The sequence below is a fragment of the Marmota marmota genome, unplaced genomic scaffold (genome assembly GCF_001458135.2).
Source record: "Marmota marmota marmota unplaced genomic scaffold, marMar, whole genome shotgun sequence".
Taxonomy (NCBI): domain Eukaryota; kingdom Metazoa; phylum Chordata; class Mammalia; order Rodentia; family Sciuridae; genus Marmota; species Marmota marmota.
Genome location: NW_026000005.1, coordinates 154,387 through 176,016, shown reverse-complemented (window position 1 = coordinate 176,016; position 21,630 = coordinate 154,387). Strand labels below are relative to the sequence as shown.

Here is a 21,630-nt window from a genome sequence, read left to right as displayed (position 1 = left end):
CCCTACCTTCCTTCTTTCCTTCCTTCCTTCCTTTCTTTGTTTAACTAGGGATTGAACCCAGAGGCACTCTGTCACTGAGCTACAGAGCTACATCCCCAGCTCTTTTTATTTTTATTTTTTTAAATTTTGAAACAGGGTCTCACTACGTTGCTTAGAGACTCACTAAGAGGAACACAATTTCTGCATTGATATTTTAGGTCAATAGTAGCCGCTCATGGGTGGCCTTCTTAATCACTGCCATAAACATTATTTTATTTTTAGGATATGAAGTTCTGCCAATAAGTGCAGAAACAAAATTCAGGGAGACAATACATGAAACCATGTTTTTGCAAATTTTTCCATCAGAAATCTTATTGTGGTTCTAAGCTGCAAATGTCATTTACGTTTGCCTCAGATTGAATAGGTTCAGATATTTTTTAAAACTATTCTCACTTCTCGATATTAACATTTGAACAAAAGAATAGAGCCTTCTATAAAATACAAATGTATTTCTAACTTCCTAGATTTGGAATTGGATTTTTTAAAATATTCCTTTTCATTTTTTAAAGTTCTGGTGTTTATTCTATTAATCCTTCCTCAGAAGCATGACTCTAACTAAGCATGTGGGTTTCCCCTATGATCCCTCAAGGCCTGATTAGCATCTCAATTTCCTTCTTTAATAAAAAATTCAATCAGGAGCCACTTAATGTTCCTGATTGGGTTTTTAAGTACAAACAAAGCAGTGGTACAAGTTAATCTATGAAAGAAGCACAGAGGAGTTAACAGGACCACTTTAGGAAGAGTAAGGATAGGATTTTGTCTTCATTTCTTCATTTCTTTACTTTCCAGGGGCTATGGACCTGTGCAGGACTCCCACCTTGGGGTGCCATGTGCACATTTACATTTCCTAATGCAAAAGACCCAGCTTTGGGCTGAGGGGCATTCTGGGAACTGGATTGATGAGGCCAGACCCTAAGGGGATCATTTCTTTAAAGGCAATGCCAGAGAGAGAACAGAGAGGCCTGGAGCATTGAAGTGAAAGGTAGTGGCAGAGACTGTAACAGACAGAAGTGAATCAAGTCCTAGTGGACAGGCAGGGACAAGGGAAATGACTATAGCTGGAGGCTGGGGAAGGACGATGTGTTTTGTGTCACTTCCAACTTCTTTTAAGCAGTTGAATTCTTGGAAGGGACTCAAGCATGCTGTTGGGTATTCCAGATCTAAATTTACTGGATATTCAATTTCTTTATAGCTACTGCCTACTTGTTACCTCGGATCTCTGCATGTGTGCATGTGTAAGTGTGTGTGAGATTGACGTGTTTGAGTTTTATCTGTGACCCATCTTCTGAGATACAATTAGGTAAATTATCTTGGTTTTGCACACTTGAACAAAATTAAACACAGCTCAACTTTGCCAAATCTTTATAAGGGCCTGGAATAGAGGAAAACGAGATTAAGGATCCAGGTGTTCTTGCCATTGATTGTTTAGGATTGTCAGAGATTTCTTGAATGCACCTCACAGTGTTGTTGAAAATACTTTTCCAACACTTATCTGTTGTGTCAGTTTGCTGTGCTTGAACTATCCTGAGTCATACAGTCTTGGGTAAGAGAAACTAATCTCTTTAGCCTGGCAGTTAATCTTCCACACCAAAATGTAGGTCTCTGAGGTTTGGGGTAGAAGGACCATTCCATTGTACTGGTACCAACCAGAGCCTACCATGAATTAACACTTCAATAAATCTATGTACACTTTAAGTTCTTAGATTCAGACAGCCCAAATTCCATGTTCTTCAAACTATATCTTGACATATTTTCAAAGTATGATATGAAATGGGAATCTTGATTTTTGCCTCTTGATTTATTGCTACAGTAGGAAGCAGGGGGCAGAGTATCCCTTTTAGAGTGCACACACAATTATTGGTGGGAGTTTATGTGTTGGCAAGATGAAGTCAGACTAAGATTAAAGTGTACAATGCAGTAAAAAAATCTAGGTAGAAACAACAAAAAGTTGGCTATATTATTATGTAATAATATGTAGTATTGATACAAATTATTATTAGTTTCATTTTTCTACACAAGAACTTTTCCTAATCATCTATTGGCATGCATCTAAAATATACTGCACAAGTCCTCCTCATTAAAAGGAAATCAGTTTCATTGATTAAATTCTGTTATACCTTTGAATACAAAAGGTTAAGACTTCCTCACAAACTTTTTAATTGATTGTGTTGAAGATAATCACCATGTACATAAGCCAGAAATAACTCCCTAGTCTCCTGGTAAACTATTCATAAGTTAAAATGTTTCTGTGTTTCAGGTGGCTGAACTTGTAACCAGTGAGTTCTTTGAACAAGGAGATCGGGAGAGATCAGAACTCAAACTCACTCCTTCAGTAAGCTCATCCTTCTATTGTCACGTACTTACCCTTTTGAATGACATTTCCAAAAATAACTCCAAATCACAGCTCGACAATGGGAAAGACTGAGAAGGGATTTAAGAAAGGGATTTAAGAAAGGACTCCTGAAAGTTTAAAACTTTAATTAAACTTAAATGCTAAACACTTTATTCCCAGGTTTCTGATTAAGAGCAGTGAGCTACTTAACAAGCATTTCCTGAGCATCCACAGTGGGAAAAGCAGGTATGAGGGAGGACGTGCAGAGTGAAATTCAAATAATTCAAAACTCAATGCTGGCATTTCATATGTGCCTACTTTGGAATGGAAATACAGCAAAAGATTAAAGCGAAGCATCCAGACTCGAGGAATTACATTTTATTTGCCAATTTTGAACTTTCAAAATCTCCAAAGCAAATCTTTTCAAACCTGTTTTTTTTTTTTTCCCTCTTTGTTTGCAAAATGGGGAGTGTCACCTGGAGAACTAGGTTGTGGTGAATGCAATGCTATTTATGTTGGACTCAGCCATTCAATTATTTGAGAAAGCTTGCAGTGGGCTCAGGATGCTGCTGTTCATACATGTCAGGATGCAGGAGACATAATACCTCTATCACAGCCTCAAAGAGCAGGCAGCCTCTTTCTTCCTGATGAATGATTAGCTAAAAACATAAGACCCGACCACTCTGAGAGAGGTGCAAAGAATTTTAAAACCTGGCAACTCAGCACAGTAGGTTCAAGGAATGTGTCGATCATCTAGCATGTGTTTTTGAGCATTCAAATCAGTAGAGTCCTGAACATTTGGAGGTAAATTAAGATCTTTAGGGGTTTTAAGATGCCTTTCTTTGCTGACATTTTAAAGCCAGAAAAAGCAGCAGAACCATCTCCTAGCTTGATTACCTTGGAGTCAGACTCCACCAAATAACAAACACCCACCAATTATGTTAGTTTTCAAATCAACGTCTAGTCATACAGAATTCTAAACATCCTTTTATTCTTTTTTGGTGGTGTCACCAAATTTCATTATAAAACTAAAACTATTCAGTTAGTATGCATACATTTCTGTATCAAAATCTAATACAATCCAAATCTCTCCCAGTGACAGATCTACTTTAAAATAAAAACTATTCTCTCCTTTTAAAAAATGTTTCAGAGGCATACACTGAAGGATTTACACTACAATAATACTACAGGTCATCTAATTAAATGAAAAAAAAATGTGAGTAAATCACCAGCACCAGTGAGCTGGCAGGTGCAGTGGCACAACACTGAGGAGCCTTTCTCTAGGCTCAGGTAAGGCATTTTCTGAAGACATAAATGAAATTAATTTTGTGTTGGAAACATGGCTCTATATGCTAGTCTGTCCTCACAAAAGACTCCTTAGTCCAACTGATGACTGTCTCCTGTGGGATAGAGTAATCTCTCCCTAGTCCCTTTCCAGAAGTGTCTGGAAGTGTATACACCCAGAGTTGATACCTGCTGCATCCAACTATCTCCTCATTTCTAGGAAGAAAATTGTCCTGAAGCTCCTCAGGTATCATGGTCTCAGAAGTCATCACAATAACTTTATAGAGACAAAGTCTATCCTGGACCACAGCCAGAGGTCAACACTAGAAGCAGGGAGTCAGTGAATAAAATATGGTTGAGCATTTTCATGTGTCAAGCAGGAAGCTAAGCACTATATGTCCGGCAATGAGCATCAAGCCGCAATCTTCCCTGCCTTCAAGTACCTTGTCAACTGGTAAAAAATATAGACATTAAATAATCATGAAAATTATATTACAAGATGCAAAGTGCTGTAAAGGGAAAGCACAGGACGATGTGGCACCTCACACTCATTTTTCTCTCCTCAAACATTTTTGATTAAGAACTGACTAGTCCAGAAATAAACCTTTACAGTTACAGTCAATTGATTTCAACATGAGTGGACAATCCAATGGAGAAAAATAGTCTTTTCAACAAATGGTTTGAGGACAACTGGATATCCACAGGGGAAAAGAATGAAGTTGATGCCCTACCTCTCACCATACCCAAAGTAAACATAAATTGGATCACAAACCTAAATGTAAGGGCTAAAACAATAAAACTCTTAGAAGGAGATATAGGTATAAATCTTATGGTTTCAATTTAGCTGTGGTGTCTTAAATATGATACCAAAAGCACAAGAGACAAAAGATAATAAGTTTCAGAGATGTTGATCCAGAGATATTGAATTGGACTTTATCAAAATTAAAAATGTTTTTGTATCAAAGTATATTATAAAGGAACTGAAAAGGCAATCTACAAAATGGGAGATATTATTTATAAATCATATATCTGATATGGGCCTTGTATTTAGAACTTAAAAAAATAATCATAAAATAAAAAGAGGACTGGGGTTGTGGCTCAGCAGTAGAGCGCTTGCCTAGCATGTGCGGGGCCCTGGGTTCGATCCTCAACACCACATAAAAATAAATAAATAAATAAAGGTATTGTGTCCAACTACAACTAAAAAATAAATATTAAAAAAATAAAATAAAATAAAAAGATGGTTCAATTTTTAAAATGTGCGAAGGATCTGAACAAACACATTTCCAAAGCAAATACATAAATGGCCAATAAGCACATGAAAAAAATTCTCAAAAGCATTTGCCATTAGGAAAGTGCAAATTGAAACCACTGAAAATACCACTTCATATCCCTTAAAAGGACTAGAATAAAAAAGACAGACAATAGTAAGTGTCAATGAGGTTGTGCAGAAAGTGGAACTTCATTCATTGCTGGTAGGAATGTGAAATAGTGTAGCTGCTTTGAAGAACACTTTACCAAAAAGTTAAACAAGAGTTACCATATGACCCTGAAATTCAACATCTAGGTGTATCACCAAAAGAAACGAAAATATACATCCACACAAAAATTTACAAATGAATGTACATGGGAGCATTAATTTATAATAGCCAAAAAGTGGAAACAACTCAAAGGTCCATTAACTGATGAATGAATAAATAAAACATGGTTTATCCATACAATTGATATTATTTGACCAAAAAAAATGATGTACTAATACCTGCTACATAGATATTCCTTGAAACCCCTATGCTAAATAAAAGAAGCCAGTTAGAAAAGACCACATATCATACAATTCCATTTATATGTAATGTGCAGAATAGGCAAATTCAAACAGGAAGTAGATTTGTGGTTCCTAAGACTGGGACCTGGGAGACAATGCTTCTGTTGGTGTGGGGTTCCTGTCGGGGTGATGAACATGTTCTAAAGTTGTGGAGATAGTTGCACACGTATATGAGCATACTTAAAACCCCTGAATTTTTAAAAAAGGTATTTGTATATAAAACTCACCAGAAACTAACTAAATGAACAAATAGTTAATAGCAAAGAGAACTATAGAGAAAATAAAACAGAATGTCATGGTTCGGGAATGGTTTGAATGTGTTCTCCAGAGTTTCACACATTAAAATTTAGTCCCATGGTGAGGTAGTAAGAGCATAGAAATTTAAGGACTATAATGTTTAAAGGCAGGGCCTTTGGGAGGTGATTAGGAGCCTAGAGAGCCCCTGTGATTTAACCAGGCTAGCTTTATAAGAAAAGAGGGACACACATACATGCATTCCTTGTCTCTTGCCATGTGATGCCCTGTGCCACCTCAGGACAGCCAGCACAAAGGCCTTCATCACATGTGGGTCCTTGAACCTCTAGAACTATGAGCTAAATAAACCTCTTTTCTTTAGGGAGATGCCCAGCTTTGGATATTTTGTTACAGAAACACAAAAGGGACTGAGAATATTCTTATAGGAGCATTTTGGACCACGACTCATTGTTCACAAGAGTAATCACTTTGTCCAGGATATTTCATGTCCTTTCCAAAGTCCAGTCTTCTTTTCTGATAAGACAAGTCTGAGCAGAGGCTATGGGAGTCAGTGACCTTCTCCCTAGTGTACAGATATTTTCCTCAGATTTGGCAGCTACTGATTTCTGCCTTACCCAATCCCACTGTCATTCATGAGTCTGAAGGATGCAGGCATTGCCAATATCTCTGGACCAAGGGCTGGTGTGGACCTGCCCTCAGAACCTGTAAGGGTATCAAAATGATGTGGATCCACACTGTATCTAGAAGACAGACATCACCTACTCTAAGGCAATAAAGCAAGCCAAGTTATAACTAGGCAGTGTAGTCTTATGAACCAATAGGGTCACAAGGGAGCTTCTTAGGCCCTGGCCTTCTTTAAGAAAAAGGGAGGGACATTATCACTACAGTAGAATTGATTGTTTTTTCAAGAAAACCATTAACTCTCCAATCCCAATCGATTATTCCCCTAATCTAGTCTTCCCAACAGACATATGTCATTCTTTTTCTCAGTCCACCTAAATTATATCAAACACTGTAACTTCATGAAGTTTAAAGGCTGGGAAAGAAGAATAAATGGGTGCCTCCCACCATCATCCATCCAATGACAGATAAAGACTTAGGAATCTATTAATGGCAGAACCTTATTGAAAAATACAATTGTTGAACCAATTCTTGACCCTAAAAAATTAATATAAATGGTTTCTATTTAAAGTAAAATTTATTTAAATGGTCTTTTCCAATTTATCCCATTCTATCCTGCATTCTCACTACCAAAATAAGAGCCTGCTTTATTTTTGTGACAATAAAATACATCTTTTTCCCCTTGATTTGTACCTAATTCCCAGTGACCTGATGACTTGATTCAGTAGCAGCTACCCATATCTGAAGACAGATTCTGGCCCCAAGGAGTTGCGTGCTATAAAGTTCAAATAAATTCGCTTACAAATCTCATTAAAAAAAAGAGGTGGGAATGCTTTATTTCTTATTACAGATAAAAGAAAAAAGTGTGCGTAAGGATTGATTGTGGTTTGTGAAGTGTTCAGTTGGTAAAATTGGACCATTGTGGTGAAGCATCTGACAAAGCACCTGTGAAACCCCCAGTGTAATAAAGCAAGGCTTTCCTCCCCTGTTCTAGGCTATTTTCGATCGGAACCGGAAAGATGAGCTGCCTCGGTTGCAGTTGGAGTGGATTGATAGCATCTGCATGCCTTTGTATCAGGTAATCTTGACCTGGGGAGGCGGGCTGGTCCAGACTGAGCCAGAAATGGCACTTCTAGAGGCATTGGTTTTGGGGAGATCCTTTCAGGGCATCTACATTGCTGCAAACTCTGCTGCAGTTTGTCTTTCCCCAGAGTTCCCATCCAGGAGTTGGTACTGGGAAGCTGGAGAGCTGAGCTCTCCACCACTTGCTAGGATGTGATCTTCATGGGCCTCATCTTCCTCATCTATAAAGCAGGGATACTAATATTTTGTCTCAGCATTTCCCAAACCATGCCCCAAGGAGCACAAATAGGGTCTAAAAATCATCATCTCTTCAAAAATGGCTCTCAGTCCTGGGTAACTGAGGAAACACCCATGCATGTATGGAAGCCATATATTGAAGACTCAAGAGAAGTCCTGCAGGAAAGAAACATACTTTATTCTAAATCTCTCAAACATGTTTGACCATAGAAATCATAATACACACACACACACACATTTTTTAACCCATATTAATATTATGTGAGACACAAGGGTTCCCGAAACTGCTTTCTGCTCTAACCCTGTGGTATTCAAAATCTGCCTCTCTCTGCAATGCAGGCGACACCTCCCACCCAGTTAATTCTGAGGGAGATGAGCTAATGATTTCTAGGTCTGCTGCCTGGAGTGCAGACCAGCTCCTGGCAAGGAGACCAGTGTCAGCTTTGAATGGTTCACATTCTGCTTTCTGAGTATGGATTAGGGCTGGCATCAGTTAACACTAACAGTTTAGTGTACATTGGCTTTTAATTCTACTTCTAAGCATTTGCTTTCATCTGTAAAACCTGGCGAGTTCTTTACCCCCAACCTAGCTCAATCAAACTGAGCTGCTTTTCTAACTTCAAAGCGAGAAACATGCAGGGAAAGCAGAACCTCTTTAGTTTCTCACTCTGTGTAACTCCATTAAGAGCACAGTATTGTTTTTTAAAGACCTCACAACCATTAAGTTTCAAACTTATCTACCACTTCATTTTCAGTACTTTTAGGAACTGCTGAACCCTGTCACAGTACCCAGGAAACAAACAAATCAGAATATTGTCTTAAAGATGGAAATGCAATTTTTCAATAATTATAAATAACAAAAGTGAATTCATTTCTTGTTTTATATGATCCATTAAATGCCTGCTGGCATATAATCAACCAAAAACAGTTTTAAAATAATCTGAAATTGATTATTTTAGTTATAAATGGAACATAATGTTCTTTCACTCAATAATGAAAGATTGGGCAAAATGAATCAAGAATGATGTATACTTTGTTATCTGTGGCTTCTCAGCTTTCTTTCTTCCCATCTGCTCCTCCTACCCCTGATGTCTCAGAATAAGCCAGGCCCCCATGTGTAAAGCCCACAGCTGTTGGGTCAGGTATCTCTTGCTTTGCTAAATTGACCTTGACTACCCACACTGAATTATTTTTCTAATGTTATGCAGTTTCCTGTGCACACTTAGGCAACAAATGGATGAATGAATTATTCTTGCAATTAATAAATTTCATTTACTGACAGTAAAGTTTAGAAGGATGAAATTATGTATATGTGGGGCTGTTTAATTTGGGGTGCTAAGTTTGCAAAATTACTTTGAAACATACACACTTTTCCTATGTGATTAGATATAGTAAACGCTGGAAAGGGTTCTCTTGTGCATTTCCATGTTATTTCATTTTTGATTCACAATTATTTGGGTTTATCATTTACGTTGTGGTAAATACTTTGAAACCCTTAGGTTAAAAAGTAAGTTACTTGAATTTCAACCGAAAATAGCAGTTTCTAGTGTTTAAGGAGCAATATTACCACTTCACATTACATATCTTGATTTTTCACATCTATTTTACTTTATTCATCTGTGAGGTTAGATACATCTGCAGAAAATTAGCATATAGAAAGGATAAGTGACATTGCTACCAAGTTAGGCATGTGTCCTGCTCATCCTTGACCTTTATTTTGGTGAAGTGGCCTTTCAACTGCCCCACTGTGCCTTTGATGAAAGGGTCTCCCGCTATTGTCTCTCTCTGGGGAGAGGCATGTCATTCTCAAGGGGAATATGAAGGAGCTGTTGACAAAAGCTCATATTTGTACTTGCCACCATTATCTTCTTATTTAGCAGACGATGAAAATCTTGCTCTTTTTAGATTCCTTATCACTAATAATTTTTTTCAATTTCATAATTTCATTTGTAAATTCTTTGTAAGGCCTTGAAACCCCCTTGTCCAAGAGCCCTCAAATTGAAACTCTAGCAAGAGTTTAATCTCTCTATTTTGTTCCACCTCATACAATGGATATTCTCCCCACTGTTCAATAATCTTAAATTAACTGTTGGTGCTCCAGAGTTGAGCTAGAATTAGTCGCCAAGCAGAAATCACATTAGTGGGAAGACACAAAATCTTGAGGAAATGTCAAGCAAGGAAAGTCACCGATGTGATGCTGGCCACTGAGCCAAAACATCTGAGGAAATTCAAGTTGGTGTTGAAAGACTGGTTTGAGGTTTTGAACCCAAAGAGTCTGAGAGGACAGAAGCCAAACAGAGAAGTGTCAGGAATCCCAACTGTGATCAGGCTGAAATAACATGGTCTGAAATATAGAGCATAAGAATCCAATTTGATCTTGCTGTGTTGACAAGGGGATAGGGCAAAAGGACACAGAATAGTACATGGGGGACAAAGGGCTGTCCCTTCTAATGGCCAAAGCCCTGACCCCAAGGCGAACAGGTGTGAGTGATAAGAAACCTCACTAGAGTTTAAATAAACAGATTCAGAGAGAGACAGACAGAGACAGAGAGAGAGAGAGAGAGAGAGAGAGAGAGAGAGAAAAAGAGAGAGAGAGAGAGCGCTAAGGTGAGATCCCCCTGCTGGTGGGGACAGTGTGGACAGGAGTCTGACCAGCTGGAGGCTGTATGTAGAGGAGAGGAACAGAATAGGAAGTTGGGGAGGGGAGGATGGGCAGGCAGCTACCCAGGCAGAGCTTTTTGACTTCACTGACTCTCACGGGGTAATTTGGTTTTACTTCATGGATTTAAAAGGATTGTGCCTATCGAATACCCTAACAGATTGGGTACTTTCTGCCTGAGACTTGTCACTTAACCAAAAGATAAAAATTATCACTACTCTCAGGTTCCTGAAGGAACCCTAATAGATATGCCTAGGTGGGAATCCATTGCATTTAAAATCAAAACTTTTATCTGTGAGATAACTACAATTTCTAGTCAATTTGTGATTATGTCAAAGGGAAAATGAGGACTCCTCCTCCTCCAAAATCTATTTATTAGGAAGTTACCAAAGTAATGAAATGATTGAAAGTGACTGATAGAAAATGTATAAAAAAATAAAGACAGCAGGAAACAATGATCAGTGGGTTGTGTTCACCCTATGTCTTGTATACAAGAGAAATGGACTGTTTCCATCCCAAGAGGAGAAAGAACAAGTTTTCAAGCCATTGCTTTAGCCCTAGCAGCATGCCAGGTAGGGAAGGTTTCAGGATGGTCCCTGATCCATGGGAAGCCACTCAAAAGAAGGTCTGACATATCTGTACACATACATTTAGATGTTCATGGATAGTTCTCCAGAACTTGATCATCTTTTTAATCTCATGGTTTCAAACTTTTCTTGAAGGAAAGAAAGAGGAAAAAAATGGTCCTAAGAGGCAGAAGTCATGATTTATCTGTGACAGCATTTTAATCAGAAAGCATATAGGAAGCCAAGAGTGGGCAGGGAACCATCAAAGCGTGTTCCCCCAGAGAAGACTAAAGCCCTGGTTAGTTAGCTCTGTCCTAGCAGGGTTTCTCGGAGGAATACATTGACATCTGATTCCTGTGCTTTCTGCTGTCTTTGCACCCTGCTGGGGAGCCATTAGCCTGCTGCTCAACATCTTTAGAAGGAAAAAAAAGTAAGAAAGAAGAAAAAAAAAAGACACCATCAAACTTTGTAGTCATTGCTGCACCAGCCTTAGGGATAAACAGAAACCCTGATGTCACAGTATCATTCTGAGCTCCTCTTTGTAGGAGCGAGCTAAGTTTTTGCCCCTAATTTCCATTCTCGGCTTAAACCTCAGTGTACCTAGAATGTGACTGATGCACAGAGGCATTATAAATCTTCTGTCTGTTAAGGACTAAGCAATTTAATTTTTCTTATGAACATCATCAGATTTCTAGCTCTGTCCCCAATTGGGGTGGATTTTCTCGCATATAATGAAAAAGAGGAGCATCTAACTAGAATAATTCTTCCTCTCTATCTAGAGAAGAAAATTTTCCATAAGATCAGTGTGTCTCTGTTTAAAAATGTCATGGGTTTCTGTAGCAGGAGGGCTTCTGATGTAAATATTACAGTCAACTTAGACTTTTTTTCTGTTTTCAGTTATAATGATCATTCGGAAAATTTATTTTACCTGATGCAGTGATTAATATGCTTTTTAGAAATAGTAAGAAAAAAGTATCTTTAGAATATACTTGAAATTGAAGAGACTCTAGACTTAGACATTGGTAAACTGAAAAAGAGGATATAAAGTGGTCCTGTAGGACAGTTTCTCTGGATACTGTTGAAAGTACTTTAAAAACAACTCAGTGTTTCCCACATGATCCATGGCTTGAGTCCAATTAAAAAAGAAAGAAAGACAAAAAGAAAAAAGAAAAAGAACTCATGGGTTGCAGGGTGACTAGTTAGAGCATAAACTCATCTCCTCTTAAAAAGCCTATAGGGCAAAAAACTTAACACCAAAAAAAAAAAAAAATCAATAAATGAACTAGGGAACTGAACAGGCACTTCACAAAAGAAGAAATATGATCAGTCAACAAATATATGAAAAAATGTTGAACATCTCTAGCGACCAGAGAAATGCAAATTAAAACCACACTGAGATTTTATCTCACTCCCGTCACAATGGTAATTATCAAGAATACAAGTAACAATATATGTTGGCGAAGATGTGGAGGAAAAGGTACACTCATACATTGCTGGTGGGACTACAAATTGGTGCAACCACTATGGAAAGCAGTATGAAGATTCCTCAGAAAATTTGAAATGGAACCACCATTTGACCCAGTTATCCCACTCCTTGGCTTATACCCAAAGGACTTAAAATCAGCATACTATAGTGACACAGCCACATCAGTGTTTATAGCAGCTGAATTCACAACAGCTAAGCTGTAGAACAAACCTAGGTGCCTTTCAACAGATGAATGGATAAAGAAAATGTGGTACACATACACAATGGAATATTACTCAGCCATAAAAAATAATAAAATTACGGCATTTGCTGGTAAATGGATGAAACTAGACACTATCATAGTAAGTGAAATACGCCAACCCCAGAAAACCAAAGGCAGAATGTTTTCTCTGATATGCGGATGCTGATTTATAATGGTGGCGGGTGGTCCTGGGTTGGACAGGACAGAGTGAGGAAGGGAGAGGGATGGAAATGGAAAAGATAATGGAATGAATTGAATATTACTTTCCTATGTTCATATATGAAGACTTGACCAGTGTAACGCCACATCATGTACAACCACAAAAACAAGAAATCATACTGCATGTATATGTGATATATCAAAATACATTCTACTGTCATGTATAACTAAAAAGAACAAATAAAAAAATTCTTTAAAAAACCTACAGGAAATGGAATGTGGATAGAACAACTTCATCAGATAGGGAGGCAGGGAGGTAGGCCGGAAGGAAGGGAGCCAACTGAATTCCTGGGTGAGGAGCCCAGACATCTCTCTCAAGCCCAGTGAAAAATGCATTGATTTAGCCTTTAAAATATCTTCCTTCTTACATGTACTATATCCAAATCTAAGTGCTAATGGTAAAACTTGGTAACCTGAAAAAATCCTATATAATGTTAGTCAAATAGAAATGGAAGAGAATATAAACATTCAAAAGGGCCAGTTCTGTGCAATTGACAGGCCCCTCCGCTACAGACTGTCTTCCAAACTTTTGCCAAAATGATCTTCCTTAATAAAAAAGAACAAGTAGGGGCTAGAGATGTAGCTCAGTGGCAAAGCGCTTGCCTAGCATGTGTGAGGCGCTGGGTTCAATCCTCAGCACCACATAAAAATAAAATAAAGGCATTCTGTCCATCTACAACTACAAAAAAAAATTAAATTAAAAAAAGTATGCTTTCCATGGTGGTTCCATAGTGGATGACCATGCATCCCTCTCAGAAGCCTGAGATTACTACTCCCATCCATAAGACTGATTCCTTGGCTTAGAATTAAAGGCCCCCCTGGTTCATTCTGAGCCCTGACTTCCCATAAGATGGGTTTCCTGAGACCCCCCTATTCCCGGTACCCAGCATAGTGTGGAGCACAATAGAACTGCTTCAGTAAATGTCTGTTGAACAAATGAATGAAGGGGAAAAAAAAAAAAAAGCAGATGATGGTTTGCAGTGCCACAGGTTAATTATAAGCAGTGGGATGTACAAAGTATGGTTATAATGTCATTTTAAGTTATCACCTATAAATATAAAAACCCTTTCATCAGAGTATGCCCTGTTATATTCCTGCCCATAATCTCAACTATATGGCCTATGATATCTTTTTAGAAAGTGGTTTAGTTCTCATCATGGTTGAATTGGCCCTTAATTTTACTGTGAAGAACTACTTTATAGCCATGGATTTTTCAAAGCTTTGACTTTTTTTCAGTTAGGAAATACATTTAATTTTCCTTTATCCAGCATTGCCAGAAAATGTAATCTTCTAGTTATTTTAATAGTCAATGTAAAATATTGAGCAAGTATATATCATACATAGATTTCAAGAAATTATGTGCAATATTGTATACAAATGACTTCAGGAAATTACAATGCAATAAAATGCACTAAATTTATTAGGATTAAAATTTAATGTTTCTTTGACTTAAAGGACTTTCCAGATTCTTCAGCACTTAAGAGTTAGCAATATCAACATCAAAGAATCATGTGCTGTGTGGAATGGAATACCAAACAGCAGAGGGGGCTCATTAATAAAAGGACAGTGAAGTGCATGTCACCTCTGGCCTCCTGCATGACCCTTTGCTTTGCCTGTGGAGGCATCTCACACCCTTGGCCAGATTCCAAAGCTCTTCCTGCACTCTGATGTGTGGGGATGTTTGGTTTGGTAGAGAATTTTCCACCTCCAAATATGAGTTTGACTTGGTAAAGCAACTAGGTCTGTGTATATTCTCTTTTAAATAAAATGGCCTTTACTTTGTTTTATGTCATGCAACTTTAAAAATAAACTGTTCTTTATATGGCAGTACTTAATCTATTCTGTTTCTTATGTATTTTATGAGCTCAAAAACTGCCATCATGAATCAGTATTTAAATCCTAGAATCTGGTGAAAATTTTTTATATACTCCCTAAAAATGTTTTTGAGGATAGTATTTAAGATAAAATCTACTTCTCAATAACCAGCTAACCAACATAAATAACTCTTTTAAAAATATTTCTGCTTTGAGATCACAAAGCTAAAACTCACTTAACCTAAAGTCCATACAAGGCTTGGAATGTTCTCTTTACTTAAGTTACTTTCCAGTTCCTCTCGAGAGCATATTTTAAAAACTGATTGACCTCCTCTTCATGACCCTCTCCTCCTTCACTCTCTTCAGAAGAAGAAGGAAGGAAGGAGGGAGGGAGGGAGGATGAGGGGGGAGGAGGAGAAAATGAGAGAGGTGGAGAGAGAGAAAATTGCCATTTTTAGTACTGGGATATGAATAAAGACCTCTTAATTATTGTGGGGTTTTGGGTGGATTTTTTGGTTGTTGTTGGTTTTGGGTTTTTTTGCTTTGTAAGTTCCTCTCCCAAATTTCTGCAACTTAATGTTCATTTGGAAGGTCACTATTATTTGAGCTTGTGAAATGAGGCATGAGAGTAACAAAGCATGCTATTGCCCAACAGAATCTTCTGTATATTCTAAATGTTTTCTGAGAGAATTCAAGAAGGCACTATTGGAAACTCAACTATCACTACTCTTATATTTAATTATCAGAGCTAGCTATAGCCTTAGAAAATTTAAATAAATCACTCAAAGCACATTGCCTTATTCTAGTAAGCAAATGCCTCATGGTAATGTGATCAGAGAAAGTCAGGCTCCCAACCTCATACACTAACCAACCTGGCAGCTCAGCAGTTGGGTCTGTTAGGAAGGTTCTAAAATGAAGTTAAAAATTTCCATTGGACTGAGATTTTAGTAAAGAACTATTAGAATCCTACAGATATGAGGATATCCTTTTCAGCAAACATTTATTGAATACTGACTTTATTTGCCATAGGATGAGTGCCTTTACATATACAATTTAATTAACCCTAACTCTGTGAAGAAGAAAGTACTTCATTCCAGATCCTATAGTGTCTAATCATTATGGATGAGGAAAACTAAACCAAAAGATGCTCGTGGACTTGGACAAAAGCAGTCAGTGCAGGGCAGGGGTAGAATTTTGAAGCTAAGCCTTCTTGGTCTTGCTGTGTTGCTTTTTCCCACTAAACTTCCCTGAGGATGTGACAGGGATTTTTGTAAACCCCTCATTTACAAAATAAAATCGAATCCTTCAGAGGAGAGGATAAAGAGAAGACCTGGTAGAGACAGAGAAAGAGAGAGAGAGAGAGAGATTCCTAGAGGATTGATGGATTCTGTTTAGCTGTTACTATAGACAGTCTTTTCAAAATATTTTATGTCAAATTGTCTCTGATTAACACTTTCATCTGTAAAATGTGTTGATGTTGCCAATTAAAGATGAGAAATTGGTTTTACAAGTTTATTTCCTCATCTTTCTGAGAATCCCATTAATATTTTAATAGTAAAGGATTTTTTAGAAGAAATAAACCCCTTTGGGCATTTCCAGGAAAAAGTTGGAAGAATTTGGGGGTGGGGGGGTGATAGAAAAGCTTAGATCGCCTTGAACAGACTGTTGGTGTGAATGTTAATGACTATGATGGTGAGGTCTAGAAAGGAGTTGTTAAGAGTAAAAAATATACATATATGATACCTTAAAGAATCCTCGTCCCCCTCCCCTGCCCTCTTCCCCTCATACCCAGTCTGGAAGAAGCCTTTCAGGGTCTTGCTGTTAAATATATGTAACAAGGGCCACAGGAAAGACTTTTTGAGGAAAGACTCCAACAGAAAAGAATAGACACAAATCAAAAAGCATGAAAGAAAGAAGAATTTGAGGCATCTAGAAGCACAGAAAACAAGAAAACCTAAAAAAAAAAAAAAAAAAGAAAGAAAAAGAAAAACTCTCACACCAAAGATAAGAAACTTGTTACAAAGTAAGACCAAACTGCCTGTTGTTGTTGTTTTCCTTCTTATTATTTGATAGGTGCCAAGTCATGATTTTTCTCCTTCATCTGCATCCCCTCTGTGTTTTTTGGGGGGTCTCCTGATTGCCTCACTCAGACCCTTATCATGCTCAACAGCTCCCCACAGACTCACCCCACAATCCCATCCTCCATGTTACCCCAGAGCCGTCTTCCTAAAGCATATCTTAAGCCCACACCCTCCCCTTTACTAAAGGAAAAAGATCCAAGTAGGCACACATGATCTTCCCAGCCCACCTCCTCTCTCTCCTTCATTTGTGCCCTCTGCTCATGCCATAAATGGCATCTACTATTTCCCAAATTACCACCTCCCTAACCATACACACCCCAGCCCTTGCTCACCCAGCTGTGTCTGCAGAGCTACCTGCCTCTCCCCTCCTCAAGCCAGTACTACTCTTAATTTTGGGAGCCACTCCGATGATGGGCTCTTTGTAAAATGGGTTTGCCCCTAAGAAGTAAATATTGTTGCTGCTGAGCCCTCTGTAGTGTCCTTTATTAGCTCATCATAATTATTTGCATTCATCCTCTGTTACTCAGCCCCGATGCCCAGCGCACACCGACAGCTCCACCCTCCCTCAACGCAGCTGGAGCTGCAGTGTTTAAGTTGTCCACCTGCTGGGAGACCCCAGGGGCTGCCTCAGCAACACAGCAAGTGCTGTGACAGAAACAGGAAAGATTGGGTTACCACGTTGCATGGCTGCTAGTTAGATCTGTGTCCCCTTAGCATCTGTGCTCTCGGGGTGCCCTAAAATAAGCCACTGCTCCCGGGTTTCCCTGAGGCAGGTGTTGGCATTGCTGCCTTCATTTCACGGATGAAAAACTAAGGAGGTGGTTATACTCACTGCTCAGAATCACCCCCGTGAATTAGGGGAGTTTCAGCATCTGGGCGGACACCTAGAAGCCAAGAAAGGGACAAGCTACAGGGCTGTAAAATAACAGAAAAGGAAGAATCATTCCTCATGCCCTTGACTTAACCTGTCATCATCTAAGGTCTCAGGGCTACAGGTGACCTGAACAGCTGAAAAACTTTGAATGGGAAAGGAGAAACAGAAACAGAGAGGATACAGAAAAGAGCCAACAGGAGAGAGAAAGAAGACCCACAGCACCCTCTTTCCAGTCTCCCCACCACCCACATAAACCTAGCACTCCTTACCCTCAGCTGTCTTGATGTGGTTATCCCCTCTGACTTGCAGTTTTGACTGAAAGTAGCTTCACTCTGCTACTTCTTAAAGGACTCCATGCTTGCAAAGTGACTTTCTTCACTTAGCAGATGGAATTAATGATAGGCAATGTGAACCTTCCTACAAGTCCAAAACAAGTAGGTGAAATGGAAATGCTCTGAGAAGAATATGCATTATATGTTAAAGCTCTCCAACATGTGGGTTCTTATTGTTTCTAACATTAATATCATCTCTTTTTTTTTTTTTTTTTTGATATCAGGAATCGAACCTAGGGGTATTAACCACTGAGCCACATCCCCAATCCTTCCCTACCCTTTTTTTTTTTTTTTTTAAACATTTTTTATTTTTTGGAAGTGGTCAGAAACAATACCTTTATTTTATTTATTTATTTTTATGTGGTACTGAGGATTAAACCTAGGGCCTCACATGTGCTAGATGAGCACTCTACCGCCGAGCCACAATCCCAGCCCCACCCCCTACCTTTTTTACTTTTTATTTTGAGAGAGGGCCTTGCTAAGTTACCTAGGGCCTCACTGAGTTGCTGAGGCTGGCTTTGAATGAGATCCTCCTACCTTAACCTCCCAAACTGCTGGGATTACAGACACCCACCACTGAGCTTGTTCATTAATATTATCTCTAAGCCTCAGTATCTCTGCTGTAAACTGGATAATCATAGCCAAATTGACTGTCTCATAAGATGTAGAGAATCTTTATTTCCTGAGCACTTACTATGTGCTCAAGATCGAGTGTCTGAGCATTATCTGATCTAATCTTCCCAGCAATATCAAGTTAGATACTGTGGTTTTCAAATGTAAAAGCTGAGACTAGAGTTTCTGTAACTTGCTCAAGCATACACAATAAGTGACAGGGCTTAGATTTGCCTGGAAATCTGAGGCTTCTAACTGGTACAATCTGCCACCACCTGAGACCATACATGTGTAGGCATTCGCATTATGCAAGCTTCAGGCTGCTATAATACTGAAATGTTTATCTAGAAGCAAATATGCAGATGGTCCTGCATGTAGGGAAAGCAAAACACTGAAAAATCACTACTAAGTGAAAGGTTTAGAACCTAAGACTTTTGACTTTCAGCTTGTTCAGGGATTCCCAATATATCGTACCATCTAAGTATAAATTTAAAGACTATGATCTCAAAGCTTTCAAAGATATTCTAAAAGGACAAGGTTAAAAACGAAATGGACAGGGGGGAGGGAAGCAGATTTCAAACAAGCAGGAAGACGACTGAACGAGAGAGTTTGTTTTGAAGGACAGCATGGTGAATCAAGAGGCCTCCAAGAAGAGGAGAAATGGAATGAAAAGTCAGCAAACAAGGTAGAAAAGACAGCCCTGAGAGGGCCTGAGAAACTGAACAGAAAATCTGAAGGAAGATAAATGGATAATTTAACAGCCATTCAGTTTTTAAGAAAGACAAAGAACAAGCTACATTGCATCAGAAAAGGACCAGAAATGATGATGGATGGGCCCCTTCAAATGAGTGGTGAACACAACAGAATCACGGTGGCCTGCAGAATTCCCAGCTGAGGGCAAATTTGAGGAACTAAATAAGGAGATGAGACTGATACGGATTGAAGAGTTTTTCAAAATCTATTTAATGGCCAGGCAGGGGACATTGATCGCTTTTCAGTGGAAGTGTTGAGAAGCAATGAGGTAGTCAGCCCTTATTTGTGATATGAATGGATAAGCCTGGAGAGAAGGGTGTGTATACATAATATTATCACAACATACATGAAGGAATTTCAATAAGTGTTGTATTATGGAGGTAAAGCACAAAATTGTTTGGATTTTTTTATGAAATAAGCATTCTCTTTTCTATCCTAGTAACTGGTAAGCCTTCTTGAATTCTTAACAGTCGGATGACTTACTATTTAAGAATTCTAACACATGACCCAAGGTTGCAAGTCCCTTTATCTGTTCATATTAGGTTTTAAATAAAATATTTTGTTGTTAAATAGCTAGACATGCCCAGAAAACAATTCAAACAGTAAAAAGGCATGAAAGTATTAGAAAGGATTCTCCCCCACATTCCTGTCTGCTAGTCACCCAGTTTCTTTCTCTAGGGACAATCACTGCCAACCAGTTCCTTGTGTTTGGTAGTCTATACTAAAGCATAAATATAGTATGTTTTCACACTGATTTTACACATAATGTTCATACATTATTTTATTTATAGTGTGTGGATAAATGTGCATATCCTGCCCCATAGTTTGCTTCTTTAGACCTAGTATGTTTTGTTTTATTCCTTTCAGTCTCTATAAAAGCTGTCTTGTTCTTTTTTTTTATTTGTTCTTTTTAGTTATACATGACAGTAGAATCCATTTTGATATAATTACACAAGCATGGAATGTATCTTATTCTAATTAGGACCCCAGTCTTGTGGATGTACACGATGGTAAGATTCACTGTGGTGTATTCATATGTATACACAGGAAAGTTATGTCAATTTCATTCCACTGTGTCTTGTTCTTTTTTGATGGCTGCACAATATTAGATATTAAGGATGAAGAATAAATTATTTAACCAATAATTAATCATGTAATCATTTAGGGATAATGATGTTTCTTATAGTTGGTTGTTGTAAATAATATGCAATATCTTTGTAAATATGTCACTTCCACACTTTTTTTTGACAGGATAAACACCCAAAAGTGGGATTACTGGGCATTAGGGGCATGGGTATTTGAATTAGATAGGTATTACCAACTATCTCTCTGTGGAGTTTGAACCAGTTTAATCCCCCAGCTATGCCTGAGGTGTCCATTCTCCAGACTCTTACCAACACAGTATGTTATCAACTTTCTCAAGTATTGCCAATATAATCTGTGAGAAATTTACCTCATTGTAGTTTTCATATGTATTTTCCATATTAAAAAAGCATAATGATATTTTAGCATAGATTATTTACTTAGGAGTCATTTGCATTTTTTTCCTGTCAACTCTTTTTGTAGTCTTTTCTGATTGATTTGTAGGAATTGGCTATGTATTAAAGACAAAGAGCTCTGATCCATAGCAAAAGTAACAAATATTTTCCCCAGTTTATTATTTATCTTTTCACTATGTTCATGCTGCACGTATGCCAATTTTATATAGTCAAATTCATGAATCTTTTATGGCTCTGAATTTTGCATCACACTTAGAATGAATAACTGCCCCATATAAAAATTACAAAAGTAAAAAGGTTTTCTACAAACTTCTTTTAGTATTTTAAGTTTCTTTTTTTTTTTAACTTGTGGTTTTAACTCCTCTTATTTGGTATGGTTGATGTGAAATGTGAAGTAGTAATCCAATTTTTTTTTTTTTTTTTGTGGCTACCCAGTTTTTATCAGTTCTTGACTAATCTTTTTCCTTAGGATCTGAAAGGTCACTATTATCATCTGCTACATTCACTTCAATTGGGTTCTGTTTTCACTCTTTCTATTCTGTTCTGTTGACCTGTCTGCCTAGTCATCCTATTTTAATTAATATCAATTTATACTATATTTTAATAAGTCTAGTTTCACCTTCCTCATTACTCCTCAGTATTTTCCAGGTATGCTTCTTTACTTTTCCATATAAACTTTAAGATTCAATTCATAAACAATTAGTAATCATCAGATTTGCATGGTACTTACTAAGCAGCTCATTATTGCATAAAATTCGTCTTTCAGCCCTTGGGACTCTGAAATAAAAGCCAAAAAAAAAAAAAAAAAAAAAAAAAAAAAA

General features: G+C 37.9%; 1 protein-coding gene across 2 annotated transcripts in view; it reads left to right on the top strand.

Moving 5' to 3' along the window:
• The window catches only part of Pde11a (phosphodiesterase 11A), a 381,408-nt gene that overhangs the window by 338,764 nt on the left and 21,014 nt on the right, over positions 1-21,630 (top strand). Inside the window, exons 18-20 of one of the 2 annotated variants that reach the window (XM_048808009.1) lie at positions 2,297-2,371; positions 7,348-7,431; positions 14,300-14,990. In XM_048808009.1, the coding sequence (XP_048663966.1) occupies positions 2,297-2,371; positions 7,348-7,431; positions 14,300-14,332 (192 nt within the window). In that variant the 3' untranslated portion in view covers positions 14,333-14,990. Of the gene's footprint in view, positions 1-2,296; positions 2,372-7,347; positions 7,432-14,299; positions 14,991-21,630 lie in introns of those variants that run through there. The other variant, XM_048808008.1, reaches the window with a different exon arrangement.